At 35.6% G+C, this 20628-nt stretch overlaps 2 protein-coding genes across 2 annotated transcripts in view; one reads left to right on the forward strand and one right to left on the reverse strand.

Annotated features, from left to right (window-relative positions):
- The first annotated feature begins 13464 nt into the window (after positions 1-13464).
- Positions 13465-16033, forward strand: LOC131150811 (protein OXIDATIVE STRESS 3 LIKE 1). The gene is made up of 2 exons (XM_058101788.1): positions 13465-14469; positions 15091-16033. Exons 1-2 carry the CDS (start codon positions 14141-14143, stop codon positions 15623-15625), a joined length of 864 nt encoding a protein of 287 aa, XP_057957771.1. The 5' UTR covers positions 13465-14140; the 3' UTR covers positions 15626-16033.
- Positions 16034-16685: 652 nt separating this feature from the next.
- The window catches only part of LOC131150812 (myosin-15), an 81791-nt gene continuing 77848 nt past the window's right edge, over positions 16686-20628 (reverse strand). The window contains exons 32-38 of the mRNA XM_058101789.1: positions 18608-18678; positions 18421-18520; positions 18287-18343; positions 18145-18201; positions 17946-18026; positions 17776-17858; positions 16686-17285 (exon numbers count right to left, since the gene is read on the reverse strand). Of these exons, the coding sequence (XP_057957772.1) occupies positions 17162-17285; positions 17776-17858; positions 17946-18026; positions 18145-18201; positions 18287-18343; positions 18421-18520; positions 18608-18678 (573 nt within the window). The 3' untranslated portion in view covers positions 16686-17161. The remainder of the gene's footprint in view (positions 17286-17775; positions 17859-17945; positions 18027-18144; positions 18202-18286; positions 18344-18420; positions 18521-18607; positions 18679-20628) is intronic.

Consider the following 20628-nt stretch of genomic DNA (forward strand, 5'->3'; position numbering starts at 1 on the left):
AAAGGCCTTCGGCACAAAACTTTGACTATCAAATTAATTACTTGACGTTGTTATTATTGTAAGTTCATGAACACAGAGAACAAACAACCATATCTTTCTTGGAGGGCCATTGATCATCATTAATAATCAATTAACAATTAATTTGAGCAAATCTAGAAAAATAAAAATTGACTCAAACAAAAGTATACTATTGGAAGAAGTAAATGAAAATTATTATTTGGGGTGAGCTTGTGGTATTTAGTAAGAAAGACCTATCATCGCATACTCATCAGGGAGGTATTTTGGGCACTAGGAAGACTAGTTTCAAGGAAAAACCTTGAATGAAATCAGAGAAATAGTCACAAAATTATGTGATGTTATATAGTTTGTTATGCAATTTTGTTGCGTTTGTTTGGAGTGGTTTTATGCCATATTCTTTATAAAAAAAAACGGCAACATGAAAAATTTTTGAAAAAAATATTTTGGCAAGCCTAATCGCACTCAAGATTGGATTTTCTCTCTTAGAACTTTGCAGTCTTCTCTCCTCCTATTCTACTGATTAACAAAATTAGAAATATTTTCCACTACGGGTGTCCATTTACAACTTGCATCATCTTTTTATTTCAAACAAACATACACTTCAAATAAACATACACGTGAAAATGACAAAAATACAAAAAAGGAAAAAAACACAACCCATAAAATGAAATTCATGTGCATCCATCTTCAATCCATACGTCAAGTGCACAAAAGCACAAGGCTAATGTCATTGTCAAATCAAATTTCTTGAAAATGCGCATCAGCCAAATCCAACCAAGACCTCCAAAGGAATCCTAAATGGGCCCTCACTCCATAAGCTTGACCAAATATTGCTCTAATCGCCAACTTGGCCTCTACCCCTCCAAAACCAACCTTATCCAACATTGAAACCTATCTGAGCACGATATTCTTCAACTTTCTAAATTAGGGTCTAATTGGACTGCAATTATCTCTAGTTTGGCCTTAGTTCACAAAATCTACCCTAAATCCACATCAAGATTTCGAATTGATAATTGGGCCTTTACCCTCAAGTTAGAGTCTGATTCCATATAAAGCCTGAAAGTGAAGCCCAATTCCACCTTTAAGACCCATAATGAGGCCTGATTGCATCTCAAGCCTTGCATTGGGGCCAAAGTATTCCTTAACCCTTAACCTTAACCTACCTAACTAAATGAATCCGCTAGTCTTAACTGTAAGAATTCATACGTCCATGCAAGGTTCAGAGAGAGAGAGAGAGAGAGAGAGATATGTGCATAGACTAAATTGCCCCTAGTCCAATATACATATTATCTAACACTAACTCATGCCTCTCACCCCTAGTCACATTCTTCCCATACCCTTAATCTCTCTTGCACATTTTCACTATGTCTTGCTTCCCCCCCCCCCCCCCCCCCCCCCCAATTGGACCAAGATGCTCCCTTAATCTTTTTCTCTTTAATTTGTCTTGCTTAGTTTGTCCTTGAAGGATACTTGGCCCCCTTAGATTGCTCGACCAATGGGCATGCTACAACAAAAAAATTCCTCTTTGTGCCCCTATAAATAGCCCTAGTCTCTTTGGCTAGGGCAAGACAAATTCTCCTATTTCCCCTACCCCACCCCTGAAAAGATACTCTCATTCCCCCACTCTTGCATTTTACTCTAACCCGTACATTGACTAGCTCCTTTTCTCCCCATTTCAAAATCTTTCTACATGAAGGGAAGATGCCTAGGCACATGTGACTACACTACACTTATATAGTTGTGTATTTAGTTACTTTGGCTAATGCATGCTTAAAGTGTATGAATGTTCATGCATTTTATGCATTTTTTTAATGATTGGTACATTGTTGTATGTATTCTCTATGGATTAAAATAATATATATATATATATATTATTTTAATCCATAGAGAATACATATGTGTGTGTGAGTGTGTGTACGTGCGTGCGCGCGCGCTTAATGGATAGTATTTGCTTCCAAAAATCCTAGCATATACACTCAAGAAGTTAGTCTATGTGTTAGTGTACACTTTCAAAAATATAGTGATAGGTGTGTGAATGAGCTTGTGGGTTTATTTTTTTAAAAAGTCAGTCCATGCATAAAATGTAACGCCCCGAACCCTTAAACTCGGTCCAGTGCGTTATTCCTGAAAATCCTGAAAATCCATAAATAAATACCAAGTACGCAACGAAAAACATAACTATGATCCTCACTCATAAAAAGAAAATATACCAAAGCTTACTATTTCTATCCATAATCCATAATAACCATTCATCACTTGTATTCTCATATATACACATATTTCCAAAAACATTCAGTATTCACAAACACCAGTATGTTTCACAACCATCCATTTCTCAGAAGATTTAAACATAAAACATAAAATATAACTATATACATCCCAAAACATCATCAAAATGTTTATACCCTTTTCTCTTTCTATAACCCTAAAAATGCTATCAACCTCGAGCTCTCTAAGCTCGATCACGTGGTGGTCCTGAAAAGATAAATTTGTATTCAGGTGAGATACATTTCAGTAAAGGAAGAAATAATATATATTAAAACAGCGTGTATGTAACACCCCGACCCCGAGGGGCCTGGGATATTAACTTTTTACCATTTATTTACAGCGGAAGCAAATAAACTCAATTATTATTAAACCAGAGCGCTAATATTCCATATTACAATCATTTATTTCAAAAGAAGAAAAATTATACAAACATAAATATCTGAAACCATACTAATATTTCTAATCAATCTTTATTTTTCTAATCCCCACCCGCATGCTTGCTAAGCCTGATTTCTGACATGTCCTTCAGAGTTATCTGAAATAAAATATGATTGGGGTGAGACGACACTCAGTAAGTAAATAAGATTATTATTAGTGTGTGGCTAAAATGAGCTTTTAAAGAATTTCGTAAAACAATATTTAATACTATAACTTCAAGACTACTTTTAGAATAAATATAAATTTAAAAATTTCTGCATAAAACTTTTGTCATCAATTTCAACTGTAAATTTTTATAATCATATATTATAACTGCTAAATTAAACTTTTAACTTTAAAACTGTAAAAATATTTAATGATAAACATACATATACTTTTCCTTATACGTTTTCCTTAAATCATCATTTAAGCACCAGAATGATCATTTTCACGTAAACTTATACTTTTCCTTCAAATCATCAGTAACTTGTACATGTAATTAAATATGTATAAACATATATTATAAAAACCACCCTTAGGCCTGTTTGCCGTAAGTCATGTTTACCCCCATGACTGGGTTGTGCGGTCTGAAGACTGGACTTAACTGGCTGGCCGACCAAACTAAATCAACGTACGTAAACTTTAAGTGAGATTTTCCTTATTAAGTCCTGGTCCGGAACCAGGTGTGTACTCAGGAGAAATCCACTAACATAAATAACCACTCTGTAAACAGTGTGTGTGCACTCTGATCCGTATAAACTTTAAGTTGCGGTACCGAGCATCTGTAACTTTGAACTTTCGTTGCCATAAGGGGTTTTAAAATCATCTTATTATAATTTATGTAATTTAAAAATAATATCGTGAAAATCTCATCTTTACTCATATTTTCATAAAAATGCAACGTAGAAATAAACTCATGTCACACAATTTTTGTGTTAAAAATATATATAATTTTATTTTTGAATAGAAAGAAATGCTGAAAATTTACCCGAGGGGATTGGAACATTTCTTAACCCAAAAATAGATGCAAGTATATTAAAGATAGAACTGGTATAATTAAATATGCGTAAAAATAAACTCATAGAAATTTTGTGGAACTAAGTAACATTATTAAAATTTACGTACAAAATAAACTCGGGTATGAATTTAAAATAAAAAGAAACTAACATAATCAAAATTTACTTACCTTCTTCTTTTACCGCGTGCTACGAACACAATAACTATCTTTAAAAAAATGAGATCGGAAAGAGTGAGTGAGTGAGAACTTATTCAAAAATTCTCTCTCCACCACAAATTCTTTCACTCACTACTTCTTCTCTTCCTTGAAAAATTGTTGTGAAAAATGAAGGTTGAGAGCTCCCTATTTATAGGAAAATTTTGGGGAAGAAATGAAATTTATGAAAGTATGGGGAGATGGGTGAAATTATAATTTTTTTTAAAAAAAATTAAAGAATGGGCAAGGTATGGGTTGAGTGGAGGCTATTTGGGAGTGCTTGCCACCATTCCCACTAAATAAATTTTTAATTAATTACTTACCTAATTAATTAATCCATTACCTAACTAATTATTTTATTATTTTTCTTAATCATTATTATCATTATTATTATCATTGTTATTAATTTTAAACTACTTTTAGTATTTATTTTATTTTATTTTATTTTTGAACAAGAGTTAAATTTAAATTTTAAAAACTCATGTGCACATGGTCTTGTGGGCCCCACGTAGTCTTGTGGGCCCCACACAACTTCGAGACCAAATGGATCGTACGTAACTCCAATAATCCTCATACAATTTTATGAGCCTTACACAGTTTCGAGACTCGTGTAAACCTCCATACGGCTTCGAGACTCATGTGGGTCCCACACAGTCTTGTGGGCCCTGCATAGGATACCTATATTATTATTATTTTATCATATATTTCTACAAATTATATCAGTCAAAACATTATTTTGTGTACTTATTTACGTATATAAATAGTGTCTTGTGCCTCCGGGACTCATGCGGACCCCACATAGTCTTGTGGGCCCCACATATGATACCTATATTATTATCATCTTATTATGTATTTTTACAAATTATGTTTGTCAAAACACTATTTTGTGTATATATACTTATTTACGTGTACAAACAGTGTCTATCCTGTTTATCCTATGAAATTCCATTTTGACCAGGCTGACCTCCAGGGAGCGACTGAGCCGCAATGGTCTCTGAGCACTCGCTTAGACAAGGTCTTTCTTAGGCATCAAACATGGAATCAAGGATCCTACAGAAAAACACTTCTGTATTTATATTAACTAAATGACCATTTTTATTATTTTATTATTATTGTACTTTAATCATATATATATATATATTTTTGGGTCATCACAGTGTAACCAACATGAGATTCATAAATAACATATTAATATCATTTGCAAACTATTAACATAAATTCTTAAAACCATTTTCTGATCCTATTCAAACACATGCAAAGTATTTACTCACGAGACTACCCAAGGATTGAGGTGATTACCCGCCCATATAAGTAGCACCCCTCTGCTCTGATACATTAGGCAACCCAAAGGTTATAACTGGAGTATACTAGGGCACACACCTTACTCAGTAAACCCTCAAGTGATAGATAAATCTCGTACTCATACAGTTCATATAAAAGTTTACTAGTGAAGGCCACCGAGAATAGGGAAAACTACCCGCCCATACAAATAGTTTCCTTTTGCCCTGGTCCATTATGCAGCCTACTGCTACGTCTGATACTACTAGTGCACTCGCTTTTCTTAGCAAGCCCTCAGGCGAAGAGTTTGCCCCGCCCTAACGTAACATATTCTACTAGCATAAATACTGATAATATTCTAATACATTATTCTATCTATTGTTATTCAACCATCCATATCTGTTCATGTTCATAACTTTAGCATTTCATAACATTTCACTTTACATAACCTTTCACATTTTACATCGTTCACATTTCACATTTCATGTTCATTTCATTCACATTTCCATTTCATTTCATTCATTCGTACTACAGCTCCTTTTAGTTGTACATCAGTTAGTCCACATAACTATGCGCTAAATCTGCTAACACGACTCCTTTTAGCTGTCATCAATTAGTCTACATCTCTTTTTAGCTGTCATTGTATACATGGTTGCATTATCAAACACAAGCAACATAATCCTTATAACATTTCATGATCAATGCATTTCTTACATAGTCTGCATCTCATACATATAACGTATGTTTACATTGCATTACTATCTACTTATGCCACACAATTTTGTAGTAAAATTCATTCATTGCCTATAAAATAAGCCAACCTACTTTTAACATTCATATACTGAAAATATACCTTTATTTCTTACATAATTATCCTAAAGATATTTTCCACTTTCATCAGTTAATTTTCACATATACATAGCTAAATAAGCAGCCCTAAGCTCAGAAAACATAATTTACATGGTTGACATTTTATACCCACATGAAAACATATATACATATATATAACATAGTCCATTTTTATTTAATTCATGAAAACCTGATTTTATATATAAATTTCCCCTTACCTGAATCCTTGAACTACGTCAACAGGAATCCCCAAAAGATGCCTGTGACGCTCACCTAGACCCTGTATTCCAAAAACCCCAACTTACGCAGATCCTAGAAAAATACCCATTTAATACTTCCTAAACTCTAAATAACAATATTTGCTAAGAAAACTTCAAAATAATTCACTTACCCTGATTTTAGGATGTTTCCCAAAAAGCCCAGTTGAGAAAACTGATCCTCTAGATGTATAGATAATCTTCCCCAAAACACCGTAGCGACCTCCGATCGTCAATTTGGGCTGAATCTGGGCCAGAAAGCTAAAGAGAAGGGAGAGAGACAAGTTTAGAGAGAGAAAAACGAAGGAAAAATGATTTCCTTCACTGAGAAGCTACCTTAAATCCTTATATACTCGTTGTTGCCACGTAGGCTCGTCAACAAGAAGATAGGACTCGTCGACGAACCACTAAAGAACACTCGTCGACAAGGCCATGAGCTCGTCGACGAGTTTCAAAACATCTCAAACCCTCTCGGTTAATCCTTGTCGACGAGACATGTATACTCGGCGATGAGGTTCAGAAGATCTCTCATCGAAGAGAAAACCCCAATTGTCGATGAGCACCTGCCAGTTACCCTTTTACAATTTCTTTTCCTTTTTCTTCTATTTCCCCTTTTTTCTTTTTATTATCTTTCTTATTATTTTAAGTAGTTAAAATTCTCCACATCGTTACATAAAAAGGCAAAAAATAAAAAGGTGCATGGATGCATATATATATATTCATACACACATGGACGTACATGTAAACTTATATATGTATATGCATATACATACATATGCATGCACATACAGATCGATGTACTTATATATACATGTATATGCATGTTTATACATATACATAGATGTATATACATCTATACATTCAAGATTTATAGAGATCTGCCCTCTCCCCTCTTCTATGTTTTACAAGAGAGAGAGAGAGAGAGAGAGAAAGAGTGTTACATAATCATATGTGTGTGTAGATCCACTCTTTTTTTATATTCAGCCCCCTATTGCATGTTAGAGAGAGAGAGAGAGAGAGAGAGAGCGAGGAAGAACTTGTGTACGTGTGCTTGCAAGTATTAGAGGGCATAAGAGCAGCAACCCTTTCCATGTGTCATTTGCTTGACGAATGGTGGCTATAGTTATATGGTGTAAGGCCAGTTGGTCCCTCCCTATGGTTTAGTAGTGATTGAATAATAAAAGGGTTTTTTTTTCTTCTCCATTTTGGTTTTATTATTATTTTATTAAGTGTAATTTGATCTTAAAGATTAGTATGTTTTTTATAGATGACAATCCAAATATGGGGACTCAAAAACTTCATAATTAGTTTAGTCAAATATTATTTAGTCTAGTCTAGCTAGTCTTGTAGTAACCGGGAAAAATAAAATTTTAAAAAATAATAAAATAATAAAATAAAATAAAATAAAATAATTAAATTAACAAGTAAAATGAATAGTATGATAAGGAAATATATATATATATATAAATATAAGTAAGTTATTATGATATATATGTAATATATATAAGTTAAAGGTATATATATATATAAAGTATACAAGGTTCTTCAAGAAGCTTTACTTTAATTAGTAAGTTAATATGATATTATATATATATATATAAAATTGTGCAAGCTTCTCCAGGAAGCTTGCTTTGATATTGGTGTGTTCTCTCTCTCTCTCTCTCTCTCTCTCTCTCTCTCTCTCTCTCTCTCTCTCGCTAGTTTGACGCCAGATCGACAAATCGAAGCCACCACGGCGCTCCTGACGAAATTCTTTACAAGTCTGCCGGAGCGGATCGTCAGGGAAACGAAGTTGGATTTTATCCCAAATCTAATGTAAGATTTTATACTTAATATTTGGATTTTTGACAGTTGAAGAAAGTGATATATGTGTAAAAATACTGAACTTTAATACTGAGAATTTTCATTTTCAAGGGTGTTAGTTGGGAACATTGGGAATCATCCCTAAGTTGAGGTAAGATTTTCTAAACTAAATTTGACTTTATGGTAGTTATAGAAAATGTTGTACGTACGAAAATACTGAACTTTAATTCTACGAGTTTTTGTTTCCAAGGTTGTTGAGTTGGGAACCCTGCGGGTGCAGGAAAGATTTTCTTAGGGGCTTTGCAGGAATCAGGTAAGGGGATAAACTAAACTAGTTTTGTTTTGAGAAAATGTATGTATATATATTTAGCATTTGATTTGCGAAAAATGTATATATATATATATATATATATATATATTTGTGTGTGTGTGTGTGTGTGTGTGTGTGTTTTATATTTGCAAAATACTGTGAAGTTAATCGTATGATTGAATATGTAAAAATCTGTTTGTGTGGCATGAGTATAAAATGTATGAGATATTGTTTCTAGAAATGTGAATGATATGAATTTTTATGATAAAAAATCGGCCTACGGGTCGAGATTTTTATATGATTTGCTGGCGTACGGGTCGTGCTATGTGGATATGATTTGCCAGTGTACGGGCCGTGCTATGTGGATATGATTTGTTGGCGTACGGGCCATGCTATGTGGATATGATTTTTCGGTGTACGGGCCGTGCTATGTTGTGATTTGCTAGCATACGGGCTGTGCTATGATGTGATTGCCAGCGTACGGGCCATACTATGATAAAATATGTAATACCGGCTTACAAGCCGATGATTTTCATGATATATGTATATATGCAAAATGATATGATTAATCTGTTAATTAACGATATGAGATATCCCTGTATCACAGTTTTAACATATGTTATATAGTATTAGAACCTGGTTGGCTTGGTCTAGGCTAACACTTGCACGGTACTGTTGCTATGTGTCCATGGTCTTCGTGATCATGATATTTGTGTTAACACCACTGTACGGAGTGGTGTGAGATTAGATGGTCGATGTGGTTTATAAGAAGTGTGTTGATCGCCCCTGGTGTACGGACCAGGTCTGGCAGACCCATCAGACCTACAGACTACTGTTTGACTTGACAGTGGTCGGCCAACCATTTTCAGGTCCCGCCTTCGGGCCACACAACCCAGTCATGTGGGGGTAATACATGACAACAGCCAGCTAACCTACCAGGAATGTTTTTATGTTATTATTATTAAATGAGATGAAAATATGATTATGAAAAATGCAGTATGTTCTGCCATGTTTTGATGGTATATGTATGTTTTCCCATATTTGATAAATAGTACTAAACATGCTATGTATGATATATTTTGAACACAGAATACTCATGTTGCCACACACTAGTATTAGTTTATTTCCCTTATTGAGAGGTGTCTCACCCCTAAATCTTATTAACTTTTCAGGAGCTCCTGATAAGAGAGCGGGAAAAGCCCCGCTGATCTAGAGCAGTTGTTGCTCTTTTTGAAGGGTAAGTTTTTGTAGGGATAGTTAGATTTTGTGGGGAATGTCCCTAGATATGAATTTTGGGATGTATATACTGAGATATAGGGATTGTAGTAACTCTGGCATTGTAATGCATGTTATGATGGTATGTATATGATTGTATATTTTCTGCTACTTAGGCTTCTGCTGTATGTTCTGATGTATTCCTGGTACCCACAAGTCTAGGTGGATTGTGACCTGATGAGCTGGAATGTGAGATGTGTGGTATTGATTTTATAATGATATTATTATAAAAAAAAATATGTGAAAAATAAACAGGTCGTGACAAGTCTCATACATACTGATAAAGCAAAGCAAATGTATCTTTAGGTACAAATCTGTTAGATAAGAGTGTGTGGAATAAGTATTTGCTGTGGGACATTCTAATTGTTAAATGTAGATCCTTCATGTTTGAGGTTTGAAGTTCAAACTTTGAATAGATGTGAAAGAATTTGCATGCAATTAATGTGATCAGTTGATCTGTCAGTTAGAGCACTCATCCTCAAAACTTAGGTGTAAAGGAGATAGAGCTAAAAGGATCTTATACTGGCTTTGAAACTACTCACAGAGGTGATGTGGGACTAGACGCACACCAACAGTCCCCCTTGAGCCCATTGGGGGAAATGAGATGAGGAGGAGTCCAACCTACTGAGGAGTCAAGCAGCCTAAGGCCTAGATTTGAATACAAGTTAGAGAGTTCATCCTCAAAATCTAGGTATTAAGGAGAGAGATCTAAGAGGATCTTATACTGGCTTTGAAACTACTCACAGAGGCGATGTGAGTTTGGACGCACACCAACACTATATTTTGTCACGTAAATCAAATGAATGCACTTTGAGGTTCAAACGAACTAAAAAAAAAAATTGTAATCAATAAGTTGGTGGTGGCTAATTATCAAGAGTAGAACATGCAGTTTTGTTCTATATGAGAATGACAAAATATTGCCCAAATTATTCATGAATAAAAGTCTTCTTTGTTGGACTTTGGAATTAAGATCTTCAAGACAAAACATTTTGCCCTCGGGATGGTAAATGTTCGTGAACACATATGAGACTATCTAGTTCCAAAGGAAATCTAGGTTTGAATACTTCACAATAGGGTTGCAAACGAACTAAGTCGCTCACAAGCAGCTCGAAAGCTTGACTTGGGAAAAGCTCGTTCATTATGCCAATGAGCGATTTTCAAACCCAATTTTGCAACTTATTTAATAAACAAGTCGAGCCTGAACATGAATGGATTCTACTCGCATTTCACCTCGTGAGAACCTCAATATAGGTTTAATTTAGACTTGATAAATTTACTTGAATTAAAATCATTTATTGACTAATTTACTAAGGTCAAAGTAGACTTCATAGACTGCAGTGACCTTAAAAGTACGGATTATTTGAGCATACAATTATTTAACTCAAACTCCACAACCTTAGTTTAATAATAAGGCTAATGCTTATGGCTAATAACCTAATTTTGTGAGGCAAAAAAACTCTAAGGTAGTATTAATGAGAACCCTTTTTTACCTTTTTGCATAACTAAATCTCTTGTCTCTTAAAATGAGAGATTCCAAAAGACTCAAATTGTTAGTGAGCATCTTGGTAGCTCGACTCATTTAGGGCTAATGAGCTCATACATTTGTATAATAAATAGACTTGAGCCAATATATTAAAGTTCAATCTTAAGTCGGCTAAAATTTTAATGAACAAGCTTGAGTAAGCAAAGCTAGGCTAGACTCAACTCATTTATAACAATTGTACTTCTCAATATACAAAATTAACCTTATTTAAGCATATGATCATGGCAATACGCAAATGCATGCAAATTACATTTCCAATCCTTATGATGACAAGTAATTGCAACCAAGTACATAAAGCCAAAGCAAAATAGCAACAACTTTATTAAACGTAAAATCAAGTAAATAATACCATTTATTAATGAAGATTTTTAAAAAGGAAACTTAGGTTAGTTGAGAGATTTCTATAATGTCTTTTAGATGGAACACCAACAAAAATGGACTAGTAAAATTAGGAGAGCAAGAATTTTTTAATATTAATTGATATGTTTTTTTTGCTCAAGTGGTAAGGGCAGACTTTTGACTTTGGCGACTTTAAGGTCACGAATTCGATTCCCCACTTGTGGATTGCACGGTGAATTATTAGGAGTGCGTCAATGGGCGGGTGACAACATTTTAACCCTCGTGAGCTTGGTGCTGCAGTGTAGGGTCCAAAGGGTTCATCGGTGATTGAAGTTCCCACGTCATCAAAAAAGAAAAAAAAAATTAATGATGATAAGTTTGAACTATAAATTAAGAAATGCTAATATTATCTTAATAATGAAGTGTGAATATTTCTCTTTTTCCTTTTGCATATTGAAATATTACGGAGATTGAGGAGTAGAAGGACCATAAGCTTTAAAGCTCAACACATGGTACTATTTAAAGTACACCAAATTTGTACATGAAATCTAAAATATTAAATAAGAAATATTAATGCGAAACTAATATACAATTATAGGAAATTTAATTAAAACAACAATTAATAACTAAAGTAGAATTTTGGTTATGGGTTTCATTAATTCTTTAAATTTTATATATCTTTATCAATTACAAACACTTATAAATGAACTAATTCAATAATGTTTAATACAACCACATACATAACAATTGAAAACTATATGAAATAAATTAAAACTACATAAAAAAAAAACATGAAACCAAAATGGATTGCGCAACAGGTAATATATTAAGTAATTTAGTTTCTTCTCATACCCGTTTTCTTTAAATCTCCAACTCAATTTTTGGAAGCTGAAAGAAAACTGTACAAGTTTGGCTAATGATCCAAAAATGAATTTTCATATTGTTGTCTTTAAAAATGGAACTAAGTGAAAATATCATACACCTACTTTTAATACGCCTAGGCCATTTGCTTTATTAGTTTTGAAATTATTCCCACAAATGGAAACAATGAAATTGCTTCGAGTAATGTTGTTCAGCCACTAGACAAGGTAAAATGGCATGTGAGTCGTTATGGTAATGACCTCGTGACATTATGAATTTTTCATTTAGTTAAGATTGATAAATGACGGATGGTTTCTTAAGATAAAAAAAAGTTATTATGACTACTATTATTATTATTATTATAAAGAAGCGATATATACTTTCTGTATACTTGCAAGTTACTACTACCCCGAGAATGCAGAAAATATTTCAAAATCATATATAAGTCGGCAATAAAATTAGGAATACTCTAATTAATAATTGATATCGTGAAGTATAAGTCGGTGCAAGTCCCAAGTCCCAATATCGCAGATCATGATATATTTTTTATAAATTAAAATATTAAATAAATTATATTTTGAATCTAAACAAAAGGGGTCCGTATGCGGAGGATAATAAAGAGAACAACAAAATATAGAAAAACACAAATGTTGAATTTTTCAACAAATCATTAGTGGCGGATAATAAGATAAAAAAGGAAAAGCTCTTTAAATAGATGTTGGGAGGCCAGCGTGGCGATCATGTGGATCCTTATCTGTAAGACGAAGAAGAAGAAGCAACCTGGTTTGAACTTTGAACCTATACCCAAACACTGGTCAAAGTATTTCAGAGCCAGCCTAGCCGAGCTGACCTGTCCTTGACTCCTGAGGTGCACAACCCAATGCCAGCACGGCATCATCATCCATACATACATACATGCATCCATACATACCCATCCACCATCATCATCATGGGAGAGAGAGAGAGAGAGAGAAGCAAAGGACAAAGATCTTATCAATATTAAGGGCTACGTGGTGGGCCCACCTCGAAAGTAGACCCAACTGCATTGGATAAGCTTCACCCATTTTACCAGACCAGACAACCTTCGTCATTTCCACGTCATCCCCCCATTCTACCCGTCCACGTGTGCTCATCCCAGCCGTCAGCTCGGCAAGGGCAAAGCAATCAGATAGAACATCGGACCGGTCAGAGATGGGTTGATCAATCCCCGTCATGCAATCGGACGGCGGATAATGCCCCGATGGCATTTGGGTCGTGCGGAGCCCGATGCAGGGGATAAGATTGCCCGAGCTTCCTTCATAAATATCAATGCCTCCTCTTTTTTTTTTTTCATATTTGTTTATCTGCAGTGGGCGAAGGTTGAGGATAAGACTTTCCTTCCCCTTTTAATTAATTATTAAATTTCAAATAAAATATTCTCCTCTTGTTCTTGTCCTTAAATTTCCCCATCAAAAAAATTTAAGCCAATCATCAATAATTATCCTTCGTGATATGATGTCTCCTCTGCACACATCGGGTGTCTCAGAGATCTCATCCATGGCCAGCGTAACGGTAGTCCGTCCGATCTTCTTATCCTGACGAACACAATTTCTTCATTTACGCCCGACTCCAAATTTCTTTAGTTCGTTCTCGGAGTTGCAGAAGTGGAATTTGCTTTTTCTTTTTTTGGAATTATTTTGGGAGGTGGGTTTGGGGATTTCGATCGAAATATGTCGATTGCGCTGGATAGGGGTGGAGAGAGGAGGTTTGAGGGATCTGGGTACATGAGAGGAATGGCGTGCATGAATATGTTTGAGTCGCCGGAGATCTTGGCCGGAGAACAGAGGGTGCTGGCGAGCGACGTGAGCGGGAAGGTTGAGGAGAGATCAGGGGAGGAGGGGGGACTGGAGGACTCGTGCAGTTCGTCGTCGTCAATCGGGAAGAACAGCGATGATCTGTGCTCGGATGGCGAGGATTCCCGCGAGAGTATTGAAGTTCAGAGCTCGTATAAAGGGCCCTTAGATGCTTTGGATGCTTTGGAGGAGGTTTTGCCTATCAGGTTGGTTTCCTCTCTCTCTCTCTCTCTCACACACCCCCCCCCAAAAACACACACACACATTTTCACTTCTGAATTCTACTTCAGAAAATGATCATCAATTCAATGAGAAATTTGCGGTTGCTTTTTAGTTCATTTTTGTAGTAGTTCTTTTTCGGAATTATTTGAGAATTTGTGGAATTCTGGCGCATTCTTTGCTTTTTGATTTTCCGAACATCTTGGGATGAAGGATCAGTTTTGAAAATTTGTCAACTTGGTTTTGATCTTCTGTTTCTTATTTCGTCCCTATTTTTTTGGAATTAGAACATAAATATCTAGAGAGGGCATTTGTTTTTGTTTTGATAAACATGGAAGGATTCATGGCGGGATGAGGCTAGTATTGATTGCTACAGTGAATAAATTGAGATGGGTTCATGAGGTTCCATCCAAAAAGGAAGGAAATGAACTCCAACAACTATTAAGTGCGAGGCACCAATTCAAAATTCAGGGTTCCATTTCTGAAGGGATCAAACATGAATTGGAGTAATTGGGGTTGGTGAGGGAGAGAGATAAGAGAGTATTTTGTCTATTTAGATGCATCATCAATTGTTTTTCTGATGGGTTGTTTTGGATGAATGGGTACAGGAGAGGCATCTCCAGGTTCTACAGTGGCAAATCGAAATCCTTCGCAAGCTTAGCAGAAGCAGCTTCATCTTCTTCCAACATCAAAGACATTGCAAAGCCAGAGAATGCCTACACCAGGAAGCGCAGAAACCTACTTGCATACAGTCAAGTGTGGGACAAGAACCGAAATTTCCCACTCAGGAGCAATGGGGGAGGCATTTCAAAGAGACCCCTCCATTCCAGCCGAAGCACACTGGCTCTGGCCGTGGCCATGAGCAGCTCCGACAGCTCCAACAGCTGCACCACCACCGATGACTCCAGTCCGAACTCTAACTCTAGCTCGAGGTCGCCCCCGCGGCGCCCGCCCCTCCACCCCCACATCAAGCCAGCCCTGCTTCAGAACAACTCGTCTCCCTCGTCGCCGAGGGGAAATTTTACTTCATGGAGATCCTTCTCCTTGGCTGATCTGCAGCAATGTGCCGCCGCCGCAGCTGTTTCCAATACATCTCCTTCGCCCGTTGGTGACACAGCCGACCATAGTAAGAGGCTAACTTGAACAAAACTGATGGTGGGCTTTCATGGTGATTTGATCATCAGATGGTTAGGGCTAGCTCTCCTGGTGGTGCCAAGTTTCATGATCAGGCATCAGCCCAGGAATAAGTTTGCCACACCACTAATCTAAACCTCACCTTGTGTTTTTTATTTTTTTTAAGTAATTTTTGTACGTTGTCAATGACAAAGTTCTGTGTTTTCAGAAAGCAGTTGTGAGTTGTGGGTGCTTTGTGATGGCACCGGCGAAGAGGAGTTTGGTGGTGGAAAAGGGAAAGTAGTACGAGGTTTATACTACTTTCCTTAAAAAAAAAGAAAAAAGAAAAAAGAAAAAAAAGCAGAGATGGTTTTGTAGATAGCTTTCTTATGGGCATCTGATAATCTAATAAGAAATCAACCATTCGATCTCCTCCTACTTCATGCCTTCCGTAGAATCTGGAAAAAGTTCACCCATACATCAGAAGAGAATAGCTTGCTTCGGTAAAATTACACGCAAAGTTCTGACACCAGTCATTATGCTACCGTAAACCTGTCACTTCTTGTTTTTATATTCAAAAATGGTTAAATTAACCAAACAAATCGGACTGTTAGTCTAAATCTTGAATTTAATTTTGTAAAAATTTAGATAAAATACAATACAAAGTCCAAATCAACATTTACATTTGTTAATTTTGATCCTAAATTTGAATTTTGAATCTTAAAAAGTATAGTATGAAATATATTCCCAAATACTAAATTCACAAGGGTTTAAAAATCACGTTTTATGAATCAACTGCTACATACAAAACAGATACTTTTGACAGAGTGATCTCCGTTGAGGAGGAGAAAAATGCATACAGCTATAATGAGCATGTAGTTAAACTTTAATGCATATGTAAAGCAGTTGCCATATCATCCCTAGACAGCTTGCAGCATTATGAAACCTATACAACACGAATTCATAAGACTGGACAAATCAGGAGCGTTATTATAAAAAATGGGCGTAGTGGGGCACTTTTCAAAAGTTTGAACCTGACTAAACTTCATATTCGCAACCAAAGACAACCACCAAATTTGAAACAAGGTCGGGCAAGAATGAGATACCAATTACATCAAAATAAATGAATGTCTAATGTACACAGGGAACAAAACAAACAGAAGTGAAATGAATACAACATGAATGCATCCTTCATAGACTGAATCATCATGTACAAAGCTTCAATTTAAATAGGGTCGGCCTTACTCATGTTTAACCACTACCATTTCTATATACGATCACGGCATTGCCAACCTTACACTACTATTTTTTTTCCGAGGACCAACCCTACACGTACTCATTGAGCCCCAATGAATTGCTTGGAAAACCACCACCAAAAATGGAGACGTTCCCTAGTGAGGGCAGTATGACCATTCTTCCCTGACTACAAATATCCTACATTAATAATTTGATAGAGACCTGTGTTATATACATGTAAATGGTCGGTCTCTCTTTTGACCTTGGAAATGCATGCACCCTTCCTTCACGTTAAGCTGGGGTTCCAATCAAACCGGCGCCTCTCGAAAGTCACACAGCATGCTGGACCAAAAACTGGGCAGAAGGATGTTCCGACAATAAATTTGGAAGTTCAACACCAGACGGATCCATGGCAGGAATTGCCATGTATATGTCTTCAGTAGAGAAGGGGATGCTGCAGTAGGAAATGAAAAAATTTAAAACAAAATACATTCACTAAAGAAAATGAGAATATAAAGACACATTTGCAGAAATCTGCAAGTTTCAGCAACAATCACAGCTATGCCAAAGATAAGCTGTGACTAACTGCGTTATTTTCCTTCTGTGAATTACCACACTAACATCACATCAAATAAGTTGGGCAGACACTACGTGACAGTCTTCGCTGCATAAATAGAAGTCTCAAATCCCAGAAAGTTCACTAAAATACAAACAGGTTGGAATGGCTGAATTGAGCAGTGGCCAACTCAAATGGTTAGAGTCAAGGTACAGTCAATAATGGCGATAAATTTTCAGTTCAAATAGTCGATAAGAGACCAACTCCAAAGTGTACAGTTGTCCAAAGATGAAACGATCTGATTAATTAATGTAACAATCACATTACCCAAAAAGGTGTGTGAATCATTTCATACCAATGGATTATGTCACAGATGCAAGCAGTTTACCTCAAATCATCGTCCAATAGGAATGAATTTGAAGTCAGGTTTTGAGTATCCTTATTCAAAATCTCCCTCATCTGAGAAACAACCTGCCAAAACAACATTTCTCAAAAGTTTAGGACACATCATTAACATCACAGCTCACCAAATAGTGAAGAAATGAAATGGCAACTAGCCTCATTTGAGACACTCTGAGTGCCGTATTTGTCATCCCAGTACATGGTACTTATTCGGTAAACTTGCCTAATGGTCAAAGCCTGTCCAAATTTTGCAATAGCAGAAAACAAATTAAAAAATGGTCAGCTTCCAATTGTTGATGAAAAATCAGATGTAGGAGCAGTGATGTCATTTCAGCAGAGTAAATGAAAAACATACTGGACAAAGATCCTGCCTGATCTCTTCCAGAGACTTTTTCCTCTTCTGATGTATCACCTAAATGCAAGAGAAGTGCAGTTATAAATAGAGATTTTACAGTCTCCGGCATCAATATCTCAAAACAAATGGCAAAATTGCATACCAGAAACCCAACAGCTTGCCGGATATAATTTAACTCATGCCAAGAAGTTCCTGCAAACTAGAGTTTGAGACAAATCAGATGAAATTCAACCTGAATCACAATCACTTGCTAGACTACAAGAAAAATCTATTCACCTCTTCTTTTGCACTGACTATCCATTTTTCCAGTTCTGTTAGACCTGACTTCACATATTCTCCATTTGAAAAGGTACAGCATTCGCGTCGCAGTAGAAGACTGAGAAGAAAAAATAGTAAATTAACCGCAACTTAACATTCAGACACAATGATGCAATGAGAAACAGCTTAATTTACAATTACACACCTGTTGAAAAGCGATATGTTAATGAAAGAGAAAACCTGGGTAATGAGCTTACGGATAAAAAATGAAGGTACCTAGTTGTAAATGATTTGTGTCAGAAACAAAAACAGAAAAAACAAGGGAGAAAAAAACAAAATAAATAGCCAGTATGCTTCATAAGTTTATCAACACATGCAAATGCGGAATGAAGATAACCGATATACAGATGACATTAAAATACATTCTTACCATAAGGAAATATTTTGAACATATCAGATCACAAATCCAGAAATGGAAAATTCAAAACAGATGTGTGCGCATGCACATCTGTGTCTGTATGGTTACAAAGTTAGCCTCAAGGGCCATTCCGGCAGGGACAAAATAAGCAGTAACAGCATATCATGTTTTTACTTCATGTTTTAAGGTCGTTGCACCACACATCAATCTTGTCTGTTTCCTTGCTACAGAGTACTTCTTAATGCTAACCAAGTCAAACATTATCATGTTCTGAAGTCTGTTCAGTAGTAAGCACATGATGAAGAATGAAATTTTAAGAAACATCCAAACCCCATTTTTATGCAGTTAATTTTATTAAAAGTAGCAGGTTTGTGACACAGTAGTTGACAATTGATATGGATTGCCAAAAATTAAATTTGCTCCAATGCAAAATAAACACAACTGATCATCAGTTTCTAGAAGTTTGGATGGGTTTGCATCTCTAGATTTAAAATTTTCTATTTTACACCTACTCCTAGTTTGCTTGCAGATAGAACACAACACAGTCTCACTTGAATCCAATTTTTAACACTGTATTATAATCCTTAGGTAAGACTATATGAAAATACTGAAATTGGTGCCAAAAGGAAAAAGGATCCTATACATGGCTATTGTTAATAACAGCCATAAAATGCACCATGAAAGGCAGTATTGAACTGTACCATCTTCTCTGCCACCTACAAATTTTTATAAAATCCATCATCATTTTAAGAATGAGGGTGAAATTAGCAAAGACTCCAACAATGAGAATGAATGTAAAACACCAGCACCATGACACCAACATTCAGCCATCCAGGAATAGCCCTGTTAAGTTTGACAGCAAACACGTAGACACACACGAGCATCTATACTAACATAATTAGCAATATCAATAACTGGAGAATTGACTCTTCAGTGTAACCTTGAAGAGATTATTAAAAAATTTTCTTTTATAATATGCATTGACCATAAAATTCATTACCCATAATCCAGCCTACTTCAAGTCTTTTTATAGGCTTAACCAAGGCACACTAATAAAACCCTATGCTACGCACATCAATGGAACCCAGAGTAACCCCACTTGTACATAAAGCAGCTTGGGAAAAAGTCCCAAAATACTTGCGGAAATTTTTACACAAATTGAGTTAACAAATATTAAAATTTGAAAAAAAATCTAAAAAAAAAGTATTCAATTTTTTTTTTTCAATAGATTCACTAAAACCCTAGGTATAAATTTCACAAAAAAAGTATAAATTTCATAATACATGGCATCCACAGACTACACTTTTAAAGACAAGTAAATACATTATGATAAGTCCCCTTTAAATGGGAAGCAATCCCCTTAAGTAATTCAAGGAAGAAAACTTTGTATTGCTCTCATTCATCCAAGTCAAGAAATCCAAATTAGTCTACCTATTGAAGACTAGCAGTTGAAATTGTTCCAAACATTTATGAAGACTTTGGATATTTTGTGCATTTTTCATTTTGGGCTTCAAAGGTAAAACTATGAGTGTAAATTAATCATAAAATATTCTATAAATGCTGTGAGCAACATTTCTCTAAGAGTATTCAAGAATTAAAACCTGCAGCACTACAGAACACATTGTCATCTAATCTTTACACAACTATGGTGCTCCTAGATATGACAACATCCTTTCATCAAGCATGATTCCTCGATTTCTAATACAATAGAAGTTGATTTAGCAATGTTTGAACTGAAAACAGCACATTAAATATCCGGAATAATAGAGATACATACTAAAATAACATGCCAAACTCACATAATAGAA

Source organism: Malania oleifera, chromosome 3 (genome assembly GCF_029873635.1).
Source record: "Malania oleifera isolate guangnan ecotype guangnan chromosome 3, ASM2987363v1, whole genome shotgun sequence".
Lineage (NCBI taxonomy): Eukaryota > Viridiplantae > Streptophyta > Magnoliopsida > Santalales > Ximeniaceae > Malania > Malania oleifera.